The sequence below is a fragment of the Salmo salar genome, chromosome 13, assembly GCF_965601325.2.
Source record: "Salmo salar chromosome 13, fSalSal1, whole genome shotgun sequence".
NCBI lineage: Eukaryota > Metazoa > Chordata > Actinopteri > Salmoniformes > Salmonidae > Salmo > Salmo salar.
Genome location: NC_138303.1, coordinates 34,516,114 through 34,541,034, shown reverse-complemented (window position 1 = coordinate 34,541,034; position 24,921 = coordinate 34,516,114). Strand labels below are relative to the sequence as shown.

The window sequence follows — 24,921 nt, the reverse complement described above, 5'->3', positions numbered from 1 at the left end:
TCAGATATGAATCTTAAAGCTATCTCCCTCTTAAAACTCTACCTTCTCCTGTCCTCTCTCTCCTGCTGGAGAAGATAATTATCTTATCTGACTCTTTCCATCTGGCTGAGGGAGCACAGCACAGTCTGGGCCTCACACATTCTCTGGGATCACAGGGTATCAGACTCAAACACTGCCTTGCTTACCTGTGGCTGATCGGATCTCATTGGGCATCTCTGCCTGTAACAATGGAGGGGGATTCCAGCCACAAAAAGCAAGCAGACATAACCCTCACACAGCAACATATTCTGAGTGGGTCCACGCAGCAGAAGCTGGGGAGTTTAACATAGATAATGACATTATATTTGGGCATTGGATTTAAATCAAGGATTCCAGCCTCTCTCCAAGCTATCCCCAAGTCCTGAAGTTGTGAAAATTACAAGTCTATCTAAAATGACTCTTCTTATCTGGACACTTATCTGCCTTTGTTTCAGAATTGTCAGTCGAGGTTAGAATGCAGGCTGTTGGTAGCGGAGGGGGGTAGGGGTAGGACCCTTACGTGTTTCTCTCCTTCAATCCTCTTGTCAGCCAGCTGAACAGCTTCCAGGTACTTAAAATGCAGCTCCATCAGTCTATCAACCTGTAGGACAGAGGGAGAAGACATCAGACACCATTACAAGGAACTATGCATACAAAATCCCCAGGTAGGGAGAAAATAGAATTCAGACAGTCAGAGGCAGGCATGTAGTATGTCTACGACCGTGTCTGTAGAACCACTCAGGTAGACTGTTGTCTCGATCACTGGTGGTGAGGTTAATAACTCTTCCCACCACAGTATCAATATTTCAGTCAATAACAGTGACCAATCACAGGCTGATCAACACAAGCTCACACCTGTACCAGGGGGCTTCTATTCTAGAACTTAACATGCAAAACCCGAACAATGGGGCACATTTTTCCTTATGCACTTTTACGAAATATTGCAGATTTTTTTTTTATATCTGCACAGTGGTGGATCTGTGAAGATCTCACCTTCTCACAGTCGTTCTCTGTGAACTTGCTGAGGAGCCTCGTCCTCTGCTGGGCTTTCAGGTTCCGCAGGCAGGAAGCTATGATGGAACACACGTGTTCTGCAAAGAGAAAATAACAATATCACTTCCACTGTGGCTTCATCAAGGTAGCTCAGCTTCATGAGGGGTTTGAAGTAGCCTAGTGTTATTGCTAATCTTATACTGTACGTAAAAATACTATGCATTTTCAGAATTCATAGGAGCAACAGACTATTGTAAAACTGATTATATTCCAAGATCAGGTTACAGTGTGGCAGTGGCAGGAATTGAAAAATATAATGATTAGGACTGATGATAATTTGCTATTAGTATGCAGAGATAAGCATGGAAAATCTTAGCAGGGAAAAAATACAAAGTAATGAAATTTAAAAATCAATTTTCATTAAAGGCTGGCTGTAATGCTCCACAACCGTTATGCTTGTCATTGAATATAATTTTCTGATGATAAAAGCCCTTATGTAGAGGGTGTGTGGCCATTTAATGAGCCTGGGCTCCAAAACCTCTGGTTAATTGACAAAATTAGTAAAAGGCAATTGGTCCTACGAGTGCTATTGTTAACCTAATAACCAAAACACACACTTCACAGAACATTTACTCTACCCCAGTGACACACCAATTTTGTTCCAGCTTACACCTGCATCTGACATTTAGACCTAAATCTGACAAAATAATATACTTGTGAATCAGCCATACACAAAATACTAAAACAAAAGACGGAAAAGTAACAGTTACATGCTGATATGAAACTGTAATTTGACAATTAATAAGAGGTCAATTTCTAAGTTCAATTTATCCTGGAAGTTGCTAAGCAACAAGCACAAGACTTGATTCTATTTTGGTTTAAGACTCATCTTCAGGAAGGTGCTCAATACTGCTCTCCAATATGCCACTTATCAACACATTTTGTAAGAGAGATAAATGCCATACAATGCAAGCCCACAACTCTATTCACTAGTTTTATAATTAACTGTTTGTGTTTATTATGATCGGTTTTACCATCTTAAGCTAATGTCAACAAGTGGACTGTCTACACAATGAGGGGAATACAACTTCCGGGGACATTAGTTTGTCAACATAAGCCGAGTGGTGATTGTTGTCAGCACCTTGACACCACCGTGGGATGTTATTGATCGCTACTGGGCACTCTACACAAACAGGTGCACAAGATCGATGCTGATTAAGACATACCCTTGTCATCCAGTGAGGGGGTGTCGTTAGACTACTGATGGCATGGGAGTTGCTGTCACTTCTCAAGCTTTAGGAGCTACACCATACTGATCAGAAATCTTCATCTTTTTTTAATGAAAATGAACAGCCAAATAACTGAGCAAGGCAAGTATTCAGGACCAAAGAAATACATTTCAATGGAAAAATATCACCCACCCTCTTATTATAAACTCATATTTTGGCAATCACAGTGATAGGCCTATTTTCCCCACTAAATACTGTACAATAAGAGGGACATCAAATTCAGGAAGTAAACAAACAGAGCAGCAGCATGTTCATCAAACAGCACCACAGAAAGGAAGTGCTGTCTCAGCTCTCCCCATCTCCAGAGGACCAGTGTCACATGGGCACAGTGGGGGTGTGGTGGCTGGGTGGGTAAATTAGGACATCATTAAAGCTAGTATAAGAAGTGCCTCTGGTGAAGGACTGGGACCACTGCTAAGACTCCCTGGGCTGAGCTGCAGAAGAAGTACTAGTCTGCAGTCGGTGGCAGTTCAACTCAAAGTCTGAGTGTGTTACAGTACCACTTGGACTGTGTCTTAAATGCCACCCTATTCCTTACATAGTTCAATACTTTTAACAAAAGCCATGGGCCCTGGTCATAAGTAGTGCACTATATAAGGTATAGGTTTCCATTTCAGATGCAGCCCTGGCCTTTACCCTAGGCCAGACCTACTCCTCTCTGTTATCAGGATAGGAGGATGAGGTCTGTGAATGAGTGTCTTCACTATGGCACACTACAGAGCCCCTCAATGAGAAAAGCCATTAGCCACAGGACCATGGTCGCAGTGTGACATTCCAAAGCCTGATTATTACACCCCAAGTGATAGAAGGCTTCAGCTTGAACACCTAGCAGTAATAACAGCTCCATTAAATGTATGTAACTTATATTATGAATTTCTGCTGATAAATAGCCTATTGCAGGTTTTAGGCCTACTTACGGCATGTAATCCTATTGTAAACTGTTTGATTTTGAAAGGTTACAGTAAATTGCACAAAGCAAAACCTTGCCACCCGTCAGGCCACTTTCTGTACCCACACTTGGATGGTTCCACGTGGTTGGTGCAACTTGAGGGGTTGTTCGTCTAAATGCTTTCAAAGAGGGTCTTCATTATTTGAAAAAATTATAAATATGGTCCGTAAGATAACATAACTGGAGTCGAAATAAAAGGAATGGGTGAACGTGCTTAATTTTTTAAATACAGTATGGTTGATTAACTGTATTGTTAATGATTTATCCAACTCTCTCCGTATCACGATTCTATAAAACATCCGGCAGACCAATGTAATTTCAGTGAAGAACTTGTGGGGTGGACACAAAACTTTTTTTTTTTTTTACCGCTACCAGTTAACTTCAGATGAGTCCCATGATGGTTTGGACGCTACAGAAGTTGGCACATCAGACGCGTCAACGGAGAACACCATCGTATTCGTGAGAGTCTCATCTTTCCAGAGTGGTCATATTAGTTTGTAGTCCAAACTGTTGGGTTGGAACAGACATTTTCATGAGAAGAACGATTTCAGGATGTCTCATGGTTGACAAACACCGCTGTAGCTTGGCCACTTTCCACCATAGATGTTGAAGGACGACAGAGATCTCAATCCACCGCATCTGCCCATGTTAGACTGACAGATATTGATGGGGATATTTGTATTTATTATTGGCCTCCCGAGTGGCGCAGTTGTCTAAGGCACTGCATCTCAGTGTAAGAGATGTAACTACCCCCAAAAAACAAAATCAAATCAAAGTTAATTTGTCACGTGCGCCGAATAAAACAGGTACACCTTACAGTGAAACGCTTACTTACAGGCTTTAACCAATAGCGCAAAAAAGGTATTAGGTGAACAATAGGTAAGTAAAGAAATAAAACAACAGTAAAAAGACAGGCTATATACAGAGGCTACATACAGACACCGGTTAGTCAGGCTGATTGAGGTAGTATGTACACGTGTATATATATATATATATATATATATATATATATATATATATATATATATATATATATATATATATATATATATATATATATATATATATATATATATATACACATATATATATATATATACACACATACATACATATATACACATATATATATACATTTACGCTACTGCTACAGAGAGTAGCAGTAGCGTAAAAGAGGGGTTGGCGGGTGGTGGGACAATGCAGATAGTCCGGTTAGCCAATGTGCGGGAGCACTGGTTGGTCGGCCCAATTGAGGTAGTATGTACATGAATGTATAGCTAAAGTGACTATGCATATGATAAACAGAGCGTAGCATCAGCGTAAAAGAGGGGTTGTCTGGGGGCACACAATGCAAATAGTCCGGGTAGCCATTTGATTACTTGTTCAGGAGTCTTATAGCTTGGGGGAAAAAACGGTTGAGAAGTCTTTTTGTCCTAGACTTGGCACTCCGGTACCGCTTGCCATGCGGTAGCAGAGAGAACAGTCTATGACTGGGGTGGCTGGGGTGTTTGACCATTTTTAGGGCCTTCCTCTGACACCGCCTGGTGTAGAGGTCCTGGATGGCAGGCAGCTTAGCCCCAGTGATATACTGGGCCGTACGCACTACCCTCTGCAGTGCCTTGCGGTCAGAGGCCGAGCAATTGCCGTACCAGGCAGTGATGCAACCAGTCAGGATGCTCTAGATGTTGCAGCTGTAGAACCTTTTGAGGATCTCAGGACCCATGCCAAATCTTTTTAGTTTCCTGAGGGGGAATAGGCTTTGTCGTGCCCTCTTCACGACTGTCTTGGTGTGTTTGGACAATTCTACTTTGTTGATGTGGACACCAAGGAACTTGAAGCTCTCAACCTGCTCCACTACAGCCCTGTCAATGAGAATGGGGGCGTGCTCGGTCCTCTTTTTCCTGTAGTCCACAATCATCTCCTTAGTCTTGGTTACATTGAGGGATAGGTTTTCATTCTGGCACCATCTGGTCAGGTCTCTGACCTCCTCCCTATAGGCTCTTGTCGTTGTCGGTGATCAGGCCTACCACTGTTGTGTCGTCTGCAAACTTAAATGATGGTGTTGGAGTCGTGCCTGGCCATGCAGTCGTGGGTGAACAGGAAGTACAGGAGGGGACTGAGCACGCACCCCAAATGTCAGTTAATCGCCAAGCTCTAGTTAATGGACTCATGCAACTAAACTAAAACACAATGGTATATCAAATACAGGCACGCTGTGTTCCAGAATTACACATAATAACAACGGTTTAACCCCATTCGCTCAATAAAGGTAGGCCACATTAAGGCCAACTGTTCATTAGACGTGACCTAGAAAAATGATGCAGATCCTCCCGTTTGAATACAACATCTATTAGCCTTATCAAAAGGCATATCACAACAACACATAGCATACTATAGACTGCAATGTTGGTCTCAGGTCTCCCAATTGATAGAGGTGCAGCATGATTGCTACTGCTGCTGGTTTGTCATAGGCTGACCACACAGCAAGCTAGCTAAATAGGACAAATTAGCTGGCAAGTGTAAGCTAACTAGCTAAATTGCCATGAATGTTTAATGTTTTTTGACCTGTTCCCAAAGTATGTAATTGGTTCAAAGTTTGTGTTGATATTTTAACCTGTGTGTCGTGATCGCGTTTGGTGTGGGGGGACAAAATACATTTATACACGATCATGCGCGCAGCCGGTTTGTGTTTCGTGTCAAGAGAGTTGCTCAATGCAGCAGTGTGCTTGACCAGCTCTAACTGCCTCTCCTCCTTGGTGAATGATGAGAGGAAATGCACGTTGAACTCATCATCAACTTAAAAAAAGACATGCTACACCGCCACCCCACTCCCTCTACCCCCATGCCAATCCATAGTGCCCCAACTTCCATAAATCAGCAGCAGGAGAGAACACAATGCTTTCCATATCACAGCCCCTGCAGCAGAGTGGGGGACAAGTGAAAAACATTAATGAGGAAATAATACCAATCTCTGGGAGAGCTAGCGTAGCGTCGGCTGTGAACAGTCTCAGTATAGCGTGGTGATCAGATTCATGGGTGAGAAGCTCCACGTACCAGAGACTTTCTGTTCCAGTCCAAGAGAACCAGAACAAGGTGACGTAATTTGACAAAGAAATGGTCCACGTTACCATGATTATTATTACCATGATCAACACCTATTGAAAATATAATCTACAAAGAAAAGCTGCTACACGTCAACCTGGATCAGCCATTACAGTTAGAATCTGTAGCGGTGATATTGCCACGTCCGTTTATGATATTACAACAAGGGTGTCGGACATCATTGCACTCGCGATTTAACAGCAGAGTATGTACTACATTTTATTTGTGTTACCTTAATGCTGGAGCTCCTCTGTCGTTTAATAAAAAATGTTAAACAATAACAAATGCGCCTGGGGCGGCCAGCGGCGATTTTTCACCTAGTGCAGATCTCAGCTTTAAGTTAACATGCAAATAGCAAAAGAGGGCCACGCTGCAATTGAGCTCAGAGGAGCAGTAGAGGTTAAGGGTGACAGGTCCTGACAGCTCGCCGCTGGGGAGAGATTGAACCAGAACCAGCCGTGCCCTGAGAAAAGCAATCAACCCTTAAGAGTAGACCACAGGCACCTCTGCAAAGTACAGGCTCTCATCTATACTGTCTGAGGATCCCACTATACCTGACTAGAATAGTCCAGGGGAAGAAATCACTGACATGGTTGGGCTGTACGTCATAAGTTATTTTGATTGTCGACATCCATGTGATGCCTTCACTATGGCTCCTATCACTGCTGGGTATCAGCAACAATAAAATGGATTGACCAAGTTTCAAATCAGGATTGAGACTACTGGTAGATTAAAACCAGTGTGATATTGTGCACTGATCACAATAATTGTTAACTAGACCTATCACCTAAAACAAAGTGATCTCCTAAAAACACATCTACTACACCTATTCTTCTAATGTCATTTCAGTATGACATGAAAACGGGAATAATAGAGACATTAAAGAAACACTCCAAGGCATTAGCTCAACATCCAAGGAAAACAAAAACAGACTATAAAGGGCTGCGGTCAAAACTATTGTGCTGCTGGATGTAAATGAGCTGTTTACTTCTGTTCTACCACACTGTGTGCATCATTAGCTTGCTAAATATAGTCTGCCACCGTCTGTACATCTAGAATCTCATTCAATCTATGCACAACATTAGGACATGGAAATGAATACACATCTAAAAAGGTAGGCTATTGGCTATCTGCAATATTTTCTTATAACATCTTCTCTTGATTATCTTATGTATGCAAATGTTGTCTGACAATTCTTAGCCATTGAGCCTCAGTATAATTTCAGAGGCGATTTCATGGGGATCAATCTCTCTGTATATGATAGAGAGAAAGCGCTTTGGAGAGTGCTTTGCCTCTTAATTACTTACTCTCATTTGTAGCCGCTGATAATTAATTAATCTATGAATGCATTGTGTTATTCTTGAGAACCAATTTTCCCATCCGTTTTTCAATTACAGCAAAGGAGGAGCCACTCTCGGTCTAATTACTGTCACATGCTATATGACACATCCTATGGTCATGTGGAAATCATATGCCCTCAAAACAATAGCAATTTAATAAGCATTCTAAAATGTCACTGCTAAATTATGAAAAAGCGGCGACTTTCAAAATGTTGCAAGTGCTAAATAGTGCTTACACTACTTTATAATTGGTTGTCACTCAAAATAATAAATAAAACACAAATGATGTAAGGACACATCTTAGTCCATAAATTACGCTATGCATTAGGGACACGCCTAGGCATGTGAAAAGGGTTATTATAGTCCAAGGGTACGTTACTAGCGGTAGTCCACTGTTCTATAGCCTAGATGTCCTCCTGCCTCAGCATACAATTACTCTAAACATTAAAAGCGGGACACAGCAGTGTAACCATACTTCATGGCTGGCTGGCTTGGCTGTGACTAGTGGGAGGTTCATCAGTGGGAGCACCAGGGGGATAAGCTTTAGCAGGCCCTGTTATCTCGGGCTATTCTGCAGGTCTCAGGTTAATTCATTCTGTCCCCAGATGAAGGGGACAGACAAAGGAAGCCAATTTGTTCACCTTGGGTGGGCTGTCAGGACATATGAAATATAATTAGAGAGAGAGATGTTTTCCTGTTGGTTGACCAACTCATCAAAAGGGGGAGAGTGGCTGATAAGCACTGATAAGCATCTTATTTCACAACGCAAGTGTGGTTTCTGAGAATAAAATCAAACAAATGAACCAAAGCTATATTGATAACAAATCGACAGACTAAAAAGCCATGAAACAAACCTGATTCGATCTCCTGCCATGGTAAATTGTGTTTTGGGTACTCAGTGGGACAGTTGTAAGCTTTTGCAGATTTTGCTGAGGAAATATCTACTGTAATGTAACTTCAGACAAACAATCATTTATTGTTTCCAATGGAAATTTGGAGTGTATATAGAAATTAGTAAACCTTCATGTTCTTTGTCTACTCTCCCAGCTTTCTTCATCTTTTTAGGGGTCTTCATGAACAGGGGGAAAATGGTCCTCAGGCCCAGGATGTCCACAAACTTGTGGCAGTTATCAGAACCCTCTGGGCCAATCATGCCGTGGTCTAAGACCTTCAGAGCGCTGGTCCGAGACATTTTCTTTTCCCTGGGAAGTGTACAAAAAAAAAAAAAAACATTTCAGAAGGGCACAACAGCTAGCTCACAGCATGTTCATGATGGTCTTTTGCCAGGCACACAGACTTAGTGACCTAGCAACATGGAGTCCCTCTCCCCTATCTAAATCTATTGGCAGTCCTTTAAAGATAACGTTGTGTTATGAGGAGTTTCTGCAGCTTATGAGGTAGTACATTTTTTTGACAAAGTTAAACCGTTTTAAGAATGCAGAGGCAATTATAAAGATGCCTTCAACCGTGTTCCTAAGCTCATATTGCAAACCCCTTGATAAAGCATAACCTCTACAAAAATAGAGAAAAGTATTGAAGCAGAGGTGCAGAACTTATGATTCTGTGAATCTCAAGGGAAGTGAAAAGAGAGAGTTACACGTTCCTCCCTAGATAACCCATTCTGAAAGCTTTCTCCTGCGGATGATATAAAAGTGAGTTTTGCATTGCAATAATTATACTGAACAAAAATATGAATGCAACATGTAAAGTGTTGGTCCCATGTTTCATGAACTGAAATAAATGATCACAGAAATGTTCCATATGCACAAAAAGCTTCTCTTTTTTTTTACATCCCCGTTAGTGACCATTTCTCCTTTGCCAAGATAATCCATCCACCTGACAGGTGTGGCATATCAAGACTATTATTAAACAGCATGATCATTACACAGGTGCACCCTGTGCTGGGGACATAAAACGCCACTGTAAAATGTACAGTTCTGTCACACAATGCCACAGATGTCAAGTTTTGAAGGAGCATGCAATTGGCATCCTGACTGCAAGAATGTCCACCAGAGCTGTTGACAGAGAATTGAATGTTCATTTCTCTACCATAAGCCGCCTCCAGTACATCCAACCGGCCTCACAACTGTAGAACATGTGCAAGCAGTTTGCTGATGTTAATGTTGCAATTTGAATGCTGTGACAAAATCATGAGGCACATGTTTATTAAGGTATCTGTGACCAACAGATGCACATCTGTACTCCCAGTCATGTGAAATCCATAAATCCATGTTCCGCTTATACTTTTGTTCAGTATAGATGTCGATTTTTGTCTAAATCTGTCTGTCTGCCAGGCGTTGGCATGATGATAAGAGCTTGGGCATGGAGGGTTTCATAAATGCGTGTAACGTCTATTTATTGCTCTTTAAGGTCAATGTCGTGGTGCTTCAGCGCCGTGTCGACTGATTGACTGGACTGGCAGCTGAGCAGAGTCAGAGACGTGCTTTGTGTAAAAAGACACTCAACCCTGTCAATGTACATACAGTGCATTCGGAAAGTATTCAGACCCTTTCACTTATCCCACATTTTGTTACGTTACAGCCTTACTCTAAAATGGATTAAATACACATTTTTCCTCAATCTACACACAATACCCAATTATGACAAAGCGAAAACTAGTTTAGAAATTGTTGCAAATGTTTTCAAAATAAACATAAATACCATATTTACAGAAGTATTCAGACCCTTTGCTATGAGACTGGAAATTGAGCTCAGGTACATCCTGTTTCCATTAATCATCCTTGAGATGTTTCTACAACTTGATTGAGTCAATTGATTGAACATTATTTGGAAAGGCACACACCTGTCTATATAAGGTCCCACAGATGACAGTCCACGTCAGAGCAAAAACCATGCCATGAGGTTGAAAGAATTGTCTGTGGAGCTCCGAGACAGGATTGTGTCGAGGCACAGATCAAGTTTGAACTCTTTGGCCTGAATTCCAAGTGTCACATCAGGAGTAAACCTGGCACCATCCCTACAGTGAAGCATGGTGGTGGCAGCATCATGCTGTGGTGATGTTTTTCAGAGGCAGGGACTGGGAGACTAGTCAGGATCGAGGGAAAGATGAACAGAGCAAAGTACAGAGTGATCCTTGATGAAAACCTGCTCCAGAGTGCTCAGGACCATGGAAGGTGAACCTTCGCCCTAGTCTAACAGGACAACGACCCTAAGCACACAGCCAAGACAATGCAGGAGTAGCTTTGGGACAAGTCTCTGAATGTCATTGAGTGGCCCAGCCAGAGCCCGGACTTGAACCCAGTCGAACATCTCTGGAGAGACCTGAAAATAGCTGAGCAGTGACGCTCCCTATCCAACCTGACAGAGCTTGAGAGGATCTGCAGAGAAGGATGGGAGAAACTCCCCAAATAAAGGTGTGCCAAGCTTGTAGTGTCATACCCAAGAAGACTCATGGCTTTACTTTCAACAAAGTTAAGGGTCTGAATACTTGTGTAAATGTGATAGTCATTTATTTTTAATACATTAGCAATAATTTCTAAAAACCTGTTTTCACTTTGTCATTATGGGGTATTGTGTGTAGATTGAGGAAAAACATTTATTTAATCCGTTTTAGAATAAGGCTGTAACGTAACAAATTGTGGAAAAAGTGAAGAGGTCTGAATTCTTTCTGAATGCACTGTAAATCCCTACTTGGATATCAGATCACCAGTGACCAGTGTGAATTGAAAGGAGGGTTTAAAAAAAGGCCTAGAGACAAGCACCTCCTTTGAGGAGGTACTTAGATGGTTTGTTTCAACCAACAGCTTAGGACATTCAATTACTGAAATATTCAAAACGGAGCTGTGTGTGGAGGCGTTCAACATCAAGGTCTTTACCTAAGCATGAGGTTCATGAGCTGCAGACCCTCTCCCCTGAGAAAGCGGTCCCGATTGGCAGCCAGCATCAGACAGGAGCACAGGGCATCAAACAGGTTCTCCATCATCTCCTGCTCCTCTGCCGTGGCTGGGTTGTGGCGCTTGAACACCTGAAGTAGAATGACACCCACAGTTCATCACCAGGGTTGGGTAGGTTACTTTCTAAATGTAATCCGTTAGTTATTAGTTACCTGTCCAACACTTATCAGTAACGTAACACTTTGATTACCCAAACTGAGTAATGTAATCTGATTACTTAGTTAATTTTAGATGACTTCCCCTTAAGAGGCATTAGGAGAAGACAAAATTTTTAATTACCAATTGAAAAACATCTATTGTAGGATAAATAGATGTTAGGGGTTTACACAGCTGGCCATAAATGGATGTTGCATTTTACTTTATAGGTTGGTTAGGTACTAATCCATTGCTTTCTACAACAGACAATAATAGTAATAATACGATTATGCTCTCTCTTTACATTACAAACCAAAGTCTGTCAGATTTCTAGTCATTCCAACTAATATAATATCCCTTGATCTTCAAAAACAGGACTTGGAAATATGAGCATAAGCCAAAAACGAAGGATTTATTAGCCTATGCTGTTGTTTATGATTTTGTTGTCATGCAGGATTGGGCTCATTGTTTTGAGTTGAAAAATAAATGCTGCTCTCATGGAATGGCATGCTTTTGAGCACTACCGAAAAGTCCCTTTTGCATGTGAGAAATTAATGACATATGCTGCATTTGCTATAGGCCTATTGTTTACGCTTTTGTTGGAGACACTTTGATATCATGATAATTTGCAGCTGTCAATCAAAAGTGTGTGAGTTTGAGCATATGTCCATTAGGCTTATAGAATATTTTTTTGGAATCAGCACAAATTTGATTGAGCAACAAAAGCCCCACTCGTGGTCTTCTTAACTTTAACTTGTCTTTGACTGTATGGAGCACAATACCACGGAGGAGTTTATAAGGGAGGAACTCTGATTTGAATGTCATTGAGCAAACAGAAAGTTGAACAAGTTGAATTTGAAAGTAATCATCTAGTTTTCAAAAATATCTGTAATTTTATTACAATATCTATGCCGGTAATGGATTACATGTAATCCATTACTCCCCAACCTTGTCTATCACCAGGGAATTGACATGGCCAGAAATTACTTTGAACTGTGATGCTGGTAAATTCAGTATAAATGCAATAAATGATGTACTGGTTTGGCTCATTGGCAGACTTTAATCAGTGTAACTGTAATTCATTTTTGGCTGTGTATGATAAACCTCACAAAGACAGAACAGTATTCAACCAAATGCATTTTGGGTGCAGTGCCCTCGGAACTAAGGACACACTGAAACCTTTCAACCGGCATCGCCAACAAAGTGGAGAGAATTACGAAGCAAAGCAGAAAATCTGTCTAGCATCAAGTTACACTTCAAAATCGTATTCATTTGCATTAGACAGCATTATACTGGAGACCTTGAATATCTCAAATATTATAATACTTTGCCAAAAGAATCCAGCACATAAGGCTAATATAACTGAGGTTGTGTTCATGTGAGGATGAAGTGGGTATGGATAGATCACTACTGTAACGAACACACCATTTTTATGAGCTGCTGAAACTTAAACAGTGTGATGTAAGGTGTGTGTGCGAGAGAGAAACGATGATGAATCAGAGAGAGAGAAGGAGCAGGAGGAGCAGTAGAAAATGTGAACAGACAGGTTGGTAAAATCCCTAGGAGTCTTACAGAGAGCTGCTGCAGTAAAACGTCAATCCCATCCAGCTCCCCCAAGAGCTCCCTGGTGCCTGGAGGTAGGTTGGTAGGTGTAGAGAGAGCGTGAGAGAAAGAGAAACGTAAAATATTGTGGACATAAACATTGACAAACATAGTTAGAGCGGGACGGTGGGAGAAGGTGAATCGATCGAGGCAGCACAACCAACCCAGGCAGCTAAACTCACTCAGAGGGGGAGACCGAGAAGAAAATTAGATAGGACAGAATATCAATGTGGCCCAGTGAATTATTGTTCTGGACAGAGTGCCTGACTGTCATCCAGCAGCACTACAAGGCCTTCTGAACCTAGCCACTCAGAAACTAACAAAAGTGTACTTTAACCGGTCATGTTACTCTACTATTTTGGTCCACAGACAGAGTAAACATGCCAACCACCTCTGCGTCTATGTTTATTCGACAATAACACATTTGACTAGAGCAGTTTTCATCACTTTGTACAGCAAGTAGAGGAGAAAGGGCTGTAAATTTACTGTCATTGTTTTGAAGCAAGATAGCCAAGATTTCACTGCAGTACAGCTTGTTAGCATCGAATGGAATCTTTGCCTGAAAGAGAGAAAGGGTGGGGGTGATGAATGCCAAAATCAGTGACAGCATGAGCAATTGAAAGCCTATATACTGTACTGTAGGTACAGGTCTAGAACAGACATTTTCAATGAGACATATCGAACCAGCCTGCAAAAACCTCTACATAAAGCATCAATAAACCATGGATTGTGTCATTTTCAGTCATATCCTCACCTTTATTCTCTTTAGCAACCACTGCATGAGTCCTTGCTGAGCTGCTTCTGTGCACAGGCCAGGCCTGAACTCTGCCATGTTCTCAATGATGGCTGATGGAGAGTGATGGGAGAGAAGAGAGGTGAATGAGACTTTCAGATTATGACAGCACCTGGCTGAGAAGTATAGAGGTCTCAGATTCCTGTGCTAATATTTGCATTATAAAGCCGTCTGAGACACCTTATATCTCAATCAGCCAGGAGAAGGTCGGCAAAACCCCAGAGGAGGAGAGAGAGAGAAGTAAAGATGGGGGGAGGGGGGCAGAGAGACGACAGAAGGACAAGGAGAGGGAGCGATAGAGGCCTGCTGGAGAAGAGGGAAGCCTTTATCACTAATTCCAGCTGAGCAGACAGCAGACACCATCCTGGAGGACATGAGCCTCTGAACCCCAACCATGAAGCAGACAAAAGGCTTAATCAAGCCTGGAGAGCTGCCTTGATAAGAAGCCATCAAAACACTAGGAGCACTGAGCCCAAATGTAATGATTAAATAATCGGAACATTACATTTACATTTAAGTCATTTAGCAGACGCTCTTATCCAGAGCGACTTACATGTTTGGAACATGTTTCTTCTATGTGAATAGAGTGGAGGGCATCCCACTGATTCACAAACCGTTAGGACATGATATGACAAACAGATTTTCAGACTATGGGCTACAACTGCTCCACACCAGCATTTACAAACATTCAAATAATCCCCATATTTTGTCCAATCATTCTGCAGTGGGACTTACCTAACGTGTTGTAGACTCCATCTGCCTCCTCCTTCACCTGCTCATCCAGCCTCTCCATGTTCTGCACCAGAAGGGCCACAACCTGTCCCTCCAGCTACAGTTAGAGAAGAAGACAGGCTGTTTCATCACAGCATTATGGAATACTGTGTGGTGAGTGACAACAATAAAGGCTCATGCCTAATTTCCATTGCTAACTTATAAGTCACATAAGACCAGAGTGATTTGACCTTTGCCTCCGTGGTCTTTCTAAATGTCAGCCGACATTATGATGGGGTACTCAACCTTTTCCAGAAAACCGCCAATAACCTTGCTGCTGTCAAAGTGAGTGCAAAGGGATGGCTAAGGCTTCCGCATGCTTCGTTTGGAAACGAACGAGTGTGCTCGCATACGCCCATAAAAGACCTTAGCTTGAAAGACCAGGCAAAAGTAATGTTTGTCCATCTTGAGAGGCCGTAGCCAGTATACACTTCCTTAAAATAGTCCGAATTAATCTAAGACAACTCAAGAAATCTGTCATTAATTTTGCAGTTTTTGCAGAGATCTTAGTCGCGCAATTTTACATTAAGATGTTCGGTGCAGTATTTCGAGTGAAAAAATATGCATGAAAACGAGTCATCCATCGTTGAATGACAAACACTTTATTGAAGGATCCCTACCACTGACTGACGAAGGGGCGTAGACTTCAGCTCCGAACTTTGGCTCGCCTCAAGATTTTTCTTTGGAACGAACAGCCGAAAAAACCCTTGCCAAAGACCAGAACTAACACAAACGTCCCAAAATGTTGTTATAATATATGCACAAGCTGTTTTGGATGGGAAGCATGCGGACGCCTTAAGACAGACCATTTTCACTAAGGCAATGGACATTAGCTGGGATTGAATCTGCTTTTTATCTATTGAGTTTATCACCATCAATATGGTTGTAGGGGGGATGAGAAATAACACAAAATGGCAGCTAGCCATGACTTGATTGTATACAAACAAAATGGACTCACCAAAGAGTCTATGAGTACTTCCGCGCCCTCCTCACTTTCATGAAGTGTGTCGATGTCCGTCAGCTCTTGTAACAAATCAACCACTGCAATGGCGATATGTAGGAGAGGCTAAGGATTTTTACAGTGGGTATTAATATGTTGGATTTTTTCAAGGTTTAGTTTTGAATAATTAGTAGCCTTATTCAAGGTAAAATGCATAGAATAGCATTTGTCAATGGTTTAACAAGTGCAGGTAAATTAACTGAATTTAACAGTGAATGATGCCCAGTAAGCCATCTCTGAAGGAAAGGATATCTGTGTTATCGTGGCTGAGTAAGCCCAGCAGGGAATGGACAGCATTGAGCTCCACCAAGAGGTGGTAGAGATCAGGCATGGTGGCGATGACATGCATCTCCTGGATGATGTCGTTCAGATCCAGCTCTGTTTCCATGAACCTGAGCAGAGGCATAATAAAGTATGTCAGAAATGGAAAATAAGTCCAGACTTGTTGAATGCAATGTCATGTAATTAAAGACGGGACCTTTTTAAGACAAAAGCATGAATACTTCATGTATAACTAGGGCTGGCACGATTACCGTATAAACGTGAAACCGACGGTTATGGATGAAGACCGTCATGAAAATAACCATCATAACTGTTTTAACAAAAGAGTCTTCGGTGCCTAGGCAACACCCCCCCTCCCTGCAGTCTGGGTTGAAGATGACTAAGGGTGCGTTTGTAAATTCACTCTGGAGTGTGAGTGCGCTCACAGTGCACTCTGGGGGTTCGTATATTCAGAGCGTTGTCAGATTATCTGTGTGTAAATTCAGTGTATTACGCTCTTGGATTGTTCAGAGCGCACACTGGACGCTCTGGCCTAGGGGGGAAAGTATGCAAGCATTCTGACCTAACGGCAGTCAAGCACCCAAGTTAACTGGCTAAAGATGGCTAGCTACTGCCAGACACAAATGAGAGTACACCTCACTGACTATTTTACTCGCCCTAGTAGAGCTGGTTGGACTGTTGTCCTGTTATCTAGAGCGTTGGGGATTGTAACTGTGCTGCTAGCAACAATTTATTTAAGTTTTTTTGTCTGACGTTTACTGATACCTGTCAAATTCAATTGGTGTTGTGCGTTCGTAAATTCAGCAGTTATTCTGCACTCTGTCACACAAGAGAGTGCTCTGAAATCGGAGTAGATAGCCAAAGCAAATTTACAAACACACCCAAAGGTTAAGACAAGAGGATTCTAATATCGCTCAGCAAGGAAGAAGCCACTGCTCCAAAACCACCATAAAAAGCCAGACCACGGTTTGCAATTGCACATGGACAAAGATCGTACTTTTTGGAGAAATGTCCTCTGGTCTGATGAAACAAAAATAGAACTGTTTGGCCATAATGACCATAGTTATATTTGGAGGAAAAAGGGGGAGGCTTGGAAGCTGAAGAACACCATCCCAACCGTGAAGCACGGTTGTGGCGGCATCATGTTAGCATCATCTTGTGGAATGTGCTTTGCTGCTGGAGGGACTGGTGCACTTCACTAAATAGATGGCATCATGAGGTAGGAAAATTATGTGGATATATTGAAGCAACATCTCAAGACATCAGTCAAGGAAGTTAAAGTTTGGTCGCAAATGGGTCTTCCAAATGGACAATGACCCCAAGCATACTTCCAAAGTTGTGGCAAAATGGCTTAAGGACAACAAAGTCAAGGTATTGGAGTGGCCATCACAAAGCCCTGACCTCAAACCTATAGAAAATTTGTGGGCAGAACTGAAAAAGCGTGTGCGAGCAAGGAGGCCTACAAACCTGACTCAGTTACACCAACTCAGTCAGGAGGAACGGGCCAAAACTCAGTCAATTTATTGTGGGAAGCTTGTGGAAGGCTATGCGAAATGTTCGACCCAAGTTAAACAATTTAAAAGGCAATAAACTCAATTAGTATTTGGTAGCATGTAAACTTGTGACCCACTGGGAATGTGACGAAAGAAATTAAAGCTGAAATAAATCACTCCACTATTATTCTGACTTTTCACATTCTTGGTAGGGTCCCATGTACTATTGTTTGTACAGTTGAACGTGGTACCTTCAGGCAATTAGAAATTGCTCCCAAGGAAGAACGAGACTTGTGGATGTCTACAATTTATTTTTAGCATTTTTTTTAGCATCTTCACAAGGTCCTTTGCTGTTGTTCTGGGATTGATTTGCACTTTTCGCACCAAAGTACATTCATCTCTAGGAGACAGAACGCATCTCCTTCCTGAGCGGTATGACAGCTGCGTGGTCCCATGGTGTTTATACTTGCGTACTATTGTTTGTACAGATGAATGTGGTACCTTCAAGTGTTTGGAAATTGCTCCCAAAAATGAACCAGACTTGTGGAGGTCTACAATTTCGGCAGTCGGCAGATTTCTTTAGATTTTCCCATGATGTCAAGCAAGAGGCACCGAGTTTGAAGGTAGGCCTTGAAATACATCGACAGGTACACCTCCAATTGACTCAAATGATGTCAATTAGCCTATCAGAAGCTTCTAAAGCCAGGACATCCTTTTCTGGAATTTTCCAAGCAGTTTAAAGGCACAGTCAACTTAGTGTATCTAAACTTCTGACCCACTGGAATTGTGATACAGTCAATTATAAGTGAAATAATCTGTCTAAACAATTGTTGGAAAAACAACTTGTGATGCACAAATAGATGTCCTAAACAACTTGCCAAAACTATAGTTTGTTAACAAGAAATGTGTATAGTGGTTGAAAAACGAGTTTTAAATGACTCCGACTGTGTGTGCGCACACACAACCAGTCAAACGTTAGGACACATTCCAGGGTTTTTCTTTATTCATATTATTTTCTACATTGTAGAATAATAGTGAAGACATCAAAACTATGAAATAACACATGGAATCATGTAGTAATCCCAATTGGGTTGAGGTCGGGTGATTGTGGAGGCCAGGTCATCTGGTGCAGCACTCCATCACTCCCCTTCTTGGTCAAATAGCCCTTACACAGCCTGGAGGTGTGTTGGGTCATTGTCCTGTTGAAAAACAAATGATAGTCCCACTAAGCCCAAACCAGATGGGATGGCGTATCGCTGCAGAATGCTGGTTAAGTGTGCCTTGAATTGTAAATAAATCACAGACAGGGTCAACAGCAAAGCACCCCCACACATCCTCCATGATTCACGGTGGGAACCACACATGCAGAGATCATCCGTTCACCTACTCTGCATCTCAAAGAATTTGGAGTCATCAGACGAAAGGACAGATTTCCACCTGTCTAATCTCCATTGCTCGTGTTTCATAGCCCAAGCAAGTCTCTTCTTATTGGAGTCCTTTAGTAGTGGTTTCTTTGCAGCAATTCGACCATGAAGGCCTGATTCACGCAGTCTCCTCTGAACAGTTGATGTTGAGATGTGTCAGTTACTTGAACTCTGTGAAGCATTTATTTGGGTTGCAATCTGAGGTGCAGTTAACTCTGAAGAACTTGTCATCTGCAGTAGAGGTAACTCTGGGTCTTCCTTTCCTGTGGCGGTCCTCATGAGAGCCAGTTTCATCATAGCCCTTGATGGTTTTTGCAACTGCCCATGAAGAAACTTTCAAAGTTCTTGAAATTTTCTGGATTAAATGAACTTCATCTCTTAAAGTCATTTCTCTTTGCTTATTTGAGCTGTTCTTGCCATAATATGGACTTGTTATTTGACCAAATAGGGCTCTCTTCTTCCTACCTTGTCACAACACTACTGATTGGCTCAAACACATTAAGGAAAGAAAATCAAATCTACTTTTAACAAGGCACACCTGTTAATTGAAATGCATTCCAGGTGACTACCTCATGAAGCTGGTTGAGAGAATGCCAAGAGTGTGCAAAGCTGTCATCAAGGCAACGGGTGACTACTTTGAAGAATCTCAAATATAAAGTCATCCTAAGTTCCATGGCCGTCACAGCCTTACGTATAAATGTCCCTCATTAACTCACCTCCCCGGGGTGTCCGGGAACTTTATCCTCAGCTCTTGGTTTTTGTAAGACCTTTTTTCAAAGGTCAGGATCATTTTCTTCACCGAACTCTCATCCACTGGTTCACCCTGAAAACAGAGTGCCCTTTTGTGAAAAGTGTAACCAAGACAACAAAAAAGTATTCCCCCATAAGCAAACATGAAAACTCATCCAGAGGCGGCACTCCTAGTGGCAGGGGACTTTAATGCAGGGAAACTTAAATCCGTTTTACCTCATTTCTACCAGCATGTTAAATGTGCAACCAGAGGGGGAAAAAAAACTCTAGACCACCTTTACTCATCATACAGAGACGCGTACAAAGCTCTCCCTCGCCCTCCATTTGGCAAATCTGACCATAATTCTATCCTCCCGATTCCTGCTTTCAAGCAAAAATGAAAGCAGGAAGCACCAGTGACTTGATCAATAAAAGTGGTCAGATGAAGCAGATGCTAAGCTACAGGACCGTTTTGCTAGCACAGACTGGAACATGTTCCGGGATTTTTCCGATGGCATTGAGGAGTACACATCAGTCATTGGCTTCATCAATAAGTGCATCGATGACGTCGTCCCCACAGTGACTGTACGTACATACCCAACCAGAAGCCATGGATTACAGGCAACATCTACACTGAGCTAAAAGCTAGAGCTGCTGCTTTCAAGGTGCGGGACTCTAACCCGGAAGCTTATAAGAAATCCCACTATGCCCTCCAACGAACCATCAAACAGGCAAGCATCAATACAGGACCAAGATCAAATGTGGCTGGGCTTGCAAGCTATTACAGACTACAAAGGGACGCACAGGCAAGAGCTGCCCAGTGACACGAGCATACCAGACGGGCTAAACAACTTCTACGCTCACTTCGAGGCAAATTACACTGAAACATGCATGAGAGCACCAGCTGTTCCGGAAGACTGTGATCACGCTCTCCGAAGCCGATGTGAGTGAGACCTTTAAACAGGCTCAACATTCACAAGGCCAGACGGATTTCCAGGACGTGTACTGCAAGCATGCGCTGACCAACTAGCAAGTGTCTTCACTGACATTTTCAACCTCTCCCTGCCCGAGTCTGTAAAACCAAACATGTTTTAAGCAGACTACCATAGTCCCTGTGCCCAAGAACACTAAGGTATCCTGCCTAAACAACTACCAACCCGTAGCACTCACATCTGTAGCCATGGAGTGCTTTGAAAGGCTGGTCATGGCTCACAACACCATTATCCCAGAAACACTAAACCCACTCCAATTTGCAAATGCCCTATGTGAGCGCCATTCATTGACTACAGCTCAGCAGTCAACACCATAGTGCCCTCAAAGCTCATCAATAAGCTAAGGACCCTGGGACTAAACACCTCTCTCTGCAACTAGATCCTGGACTTCTTGACGGGCCGCCCCAGGTGGTAAGGGTAGGTAACAACACACCCGCCACGCTGATCCTCAACACAGGGGCCCTTCAGGGGTGCGTGCTTAGTCCCGTCCAGTACTCCCTGTTCACTCGTGATGGCACGGCCAGGCACGACTTCAACACCATCATTAAGTTTGCCGATGACACAACAGTGGTAGGCCTGATCACCGACAACGACGAGACAGCCTATAGGGAGGTGGTCAGAGACCTGGCCGTGTGGTGCCAGGATAACAACCTCTCCCTCAACGTGATCAAGACAAAGGAGATGATTGTGGACTACAGGAAAAGGAAGACCGAGCACGCCCCCATTCTCATCGACAGGTCTGCAGTCGCGCAAGTTGAGAGCTTCAAGTTCCTTGGTGTCCACATCACCAACAAACTAACATGGTCCAAAGACACCAAGACAGTCATGAAGAGGGTACGACAAAACCTATTCCCCCTCAGGAGACTGAAAAGATTTGGCATGGATCCTCAGAAGGTTCTATAGCTGCACCATCGAGAGCATTCTGACTGGTTGCATCACTGCCTGGTATGGCAACTACTCGGCCTCCGACCGCAAGGCACTACAGAGGGTAGTGTGTACGGCCCAGTACATCACTGGGGCCAAGCTTCCTGCCATCCAGGACCTCTACACCAGGCGGTGTCAGAGGAAGGCCCTAAAAATTGTCAAAGACTCCATCCACCCTAGTCAGACTGTTCTCTCTGCTACCGCACGGCACCGGAGCGCCAAGTCTAGGTCCAAGAGGCTTCTAAACAGCTTCTACCCCCAAGCCATAAGACTCCTGAACATCTAATCAAGTGGCTACCCAGACTATTTGCATTGCTGCCCCCTCTTTTACACCATTGTTACTCTGTTATTATCTATGCATAGTAACTTTAATAACTCTACCTACATGTACATATTACCTCAATTACCTCCACTAACTGGTGCCCCCGCACATTGACTCATTACCAGTACCCCCTGTACATAGTCTCGCTATTGTTATTTTACTGCTGCTCTTTAATTACTTGTTCCTCTTATTTCTTATTCTTATTTTTTAAACTCCATTGTTGGTTAAGGGCTTGTAAGTAAGCATTTTACTGTAAGGTCTACACCTGTTGTATTCGGCGCATATGACTAATGCAATTTGATTTGATTGATTTTATGTCAGTAAAACTTTGCCCACCTCTTGGTCATCTGCGTCCTCATCATCATCCATGAGTTTCTCCAGTATTCTCTTCCTGTCACCACTCGAGTCCTCACCATCATCTCTCTCCAGGCATCTGGCCAGTTCTCTGCCAACCTTCTTGCTTCTGTGGTCATCATCATCATCATCATCATCATCCCGCAGACGCTTTGCCCCCCTGTCAGGCTACAATGAAGATCACACCATCAACACCATGTTGAGCAGGTACATCAAAACAGGGATGTCAAGTCATAAGGCTTTGCAATGTATCCAAGCAAACAGTTAATAATGGAGCAAATGCATTCATCTTTACATGCAATAGCACTTGATTTTCTGATACACCCTATGGCCAAAAGTATGTGGACAAATTCAAATGTGTGTATTCCACACCCATTGCTGACAGGTGTATAAAATTGACCACACAGCCATGCAATCTCCATAGAAAACATTGGCCTTACTGAAGAGCTCAGTGACTTTCAATGTGGTACCGTCATTGGATGCCACCTTTCAAACAACGGCTCTGCCGAGAAGTGGTCAGCCACACAAGCTCACAGAACAGAACTGCCGAATTCTAAAGCACGTAAAAATAGTCTGTCCTCGGTTGCAACACTCACTACCGCGTTCCAAACTGCCTCTGGAAGCAACGTCAGCACAAGAACTGTATGTCGGGAGCGTCACAAAATGGGTTTCCGTGGCCGTTCAGCTGCACACAAGCCGAAGATCACCACGTGCAATGCCAAGCGTCAGCAGGAGTGGTTTAAAGCTCACCGCCATTGGACTCTGGAGCAGTGGAAATGAGTTCTCTGGCGTGATGAATCGCGCTTCACCATCTGGCAGTCCGACGGACGAATCTGGGTTTGGCGGATGCCAGGAGAACACTACAGTGCCTTGCAAAAGTATTCACCCCTTGGCGGTTTTTCTATTTTGTTGCATTACAACCTGTAATTTAAATGGATTTTTATTTGGATTTCATGTAATGGATAGACACAAAATAGTCCAAATTGAAATGAAAAAATAAATACAAAAATGCTAAGGGGGGGTGAATACTTTCACAAGCCACTGTACCTGCCCCAATGCATAGTGCCAACTGTAAAGTTTTGGTGGAGGAGGAATAATGGTCTGGGGCTGCTTGTTCATAATTCAGGCCCCTTAGTTCCAGTGAAGGGAAATCTTAACGCTACGGCACGCAATGACATTTTAGACGATTCTGTGCTTCCAACTTTGTGGCAACAGTTTGGGGAAGGCCCTTTCCTGTTTCAGCATGACAATGCCCCTGTGCACAAAGCGAGGTACATACAGAAATGGATTGTTGAGATCAGTGTGGAAGAATTTGACTGGCATGCGCAGAGCCCTGACCTCAACCCTATACAACACCTTTGGGATGAATTGGAAAGCCGACAGCAAGCCAGGCCTAATCGCCCAACATCAGTGCCCGACCTCTCTAATGATCTTGTGGCTGAATGGAAGCAAGTTCCTGCAGCAATGTTCCACCATCTAGTGGAAAGCCTTCCCAGAAGAGTGGAGGCTGTTATAGCAGGAAAGGGGGGACCAACTCCATATTAATGCCCATTATTTTGAAATGGGATGTTCGACGAGCAGGTGTCCACATACTGTTGGCCATGTAGTGTGCTAAAGAAATTACATTCCACGAAAGAAACATTACTTTAGCTAACAAGGCTGAGCCACAGATAGAAAAAAGAGCAAATATCTTCAGCTGAGCTAGGCAAGCGTTTGTATCACAAGGTAGCTAGCTTAGCTAGATACTGTAGTTAGTTAGCTACAGTAACTTGTTAACTTTATGTGCTAACGTTAGTTAGGCTAACTTGACATCAGTTAGCCAACTCTTTAAATTTGTCACAACATTAACTAGCTAAGGGAACTTGGTTTATTCGCTAATTACAAATCATTTTAGCCAGTTAGCTACCGTTGCAGGGCTAGAGTCAAAGACGCTGTTTACAGCACCCTTATTTTGCTAGCTAACTAACGTTACCGGTAAGTTAGCTAGCTGGGATATAAGGATATGTCTAACCAGCTAATTACCTGATAATTCAGTAGCTCGCCTACGTCCATGACGAAATATTAAGTTTCGGGCAAACGTTACAGTTATCAACAATGAATAGTGGCTATGTCAGCCTCGCAATGTCCCGCTACAAACTTAAAACAGCAACTGTTACCGTAAAGCACTTCGTTGTCGTAATATTCTGAAGAGGAGCCTTGCTTTGGGGAACTGTGATGGGGACTTGACATTCCAAAGGCCTTAGCTGTAGGTCCCCATAAATTAAGAGGCAACACGTTTTCCTGTTTACTTTACAAGTTGCACAGATACTATAGAGTGACGTTGAATTTACATTTATTGTTATACGATAATTATGCAGGTGGTAACTTTTACAGGACTTCTTTATTTTATTTTCAGGATTTGTTTCCTGAACCATATCTGCAGTTTGCAGCATTGTAATTACATAATCATAATACTGTTATTAATTAAACAATTATTACAGAGCAACTATGGCATG

At 42.6% G+C, this 24,921-nt stretch overlaps 1 protein-coding gene across 2 annotated transcripts in view; it reads right to left on the bottom strand.

Moving 5' to 3' along the window:
• The window catches only part of LOC106566902 (beta-catenin-like protein 1), a 36,943-nt gene extending 12,340 nt beyond the window's left edge, over positions 1-24,603 (bottom strand). For both annotated transcript variants that reach the window (XM_014135473.3, XM_014135474.3), the window contains exons 1-13: positions 24,449-24,603; positions 22,409-22,594; positions 19,822-19,928; positions 16,159-16,298; positions 15,865-15,962; positions 14,871-14,964; positions 14,097-14,188; positions 13,829-13,901; positions 13,313-13,371; positions 11,528-11,676; positions 8,712-8,893; positions 1,012-1,109; positions 539-619 (exon numbers count right to left, since the gene is read on the bottom strand). In XM_014135473.3, the coding sequence (XP_013990948.1) occupies positions 539-619; positions 1,012-1,109; positions 8,712-8,893; positions 11,528-11,676; positions 13,313-13,371; positions 13,829-13,901; positions 14,097-14,188; positions 14,871-14,964; positions 15,865-15,962; positions 16,159-16,298; positions 19,822-19,928; positions 22,409-22,594; positions 24,449-24,478 (1,389 nt within the window). In that variant the 5' untranslated portion in view covers positions 24,479-24,603. The remainder of the gene's footprint in view (positions 1-538; positions 620-1,011; positions 1,110-8,711; positions 8,894-11,527; positions 11,677-13,312; positions 13,372-13,828; positions 13,902-14,096; positions 14,189-14,870; positions 14,965-15,864; positions 15,963-16,158; positions 16,299-19,821; positions 19,929-22,408; positions 22,595-24,448) is intronic.
• Between the last annotated feature and the right edge of the window lie 318 nt (positions 24,604-24,921).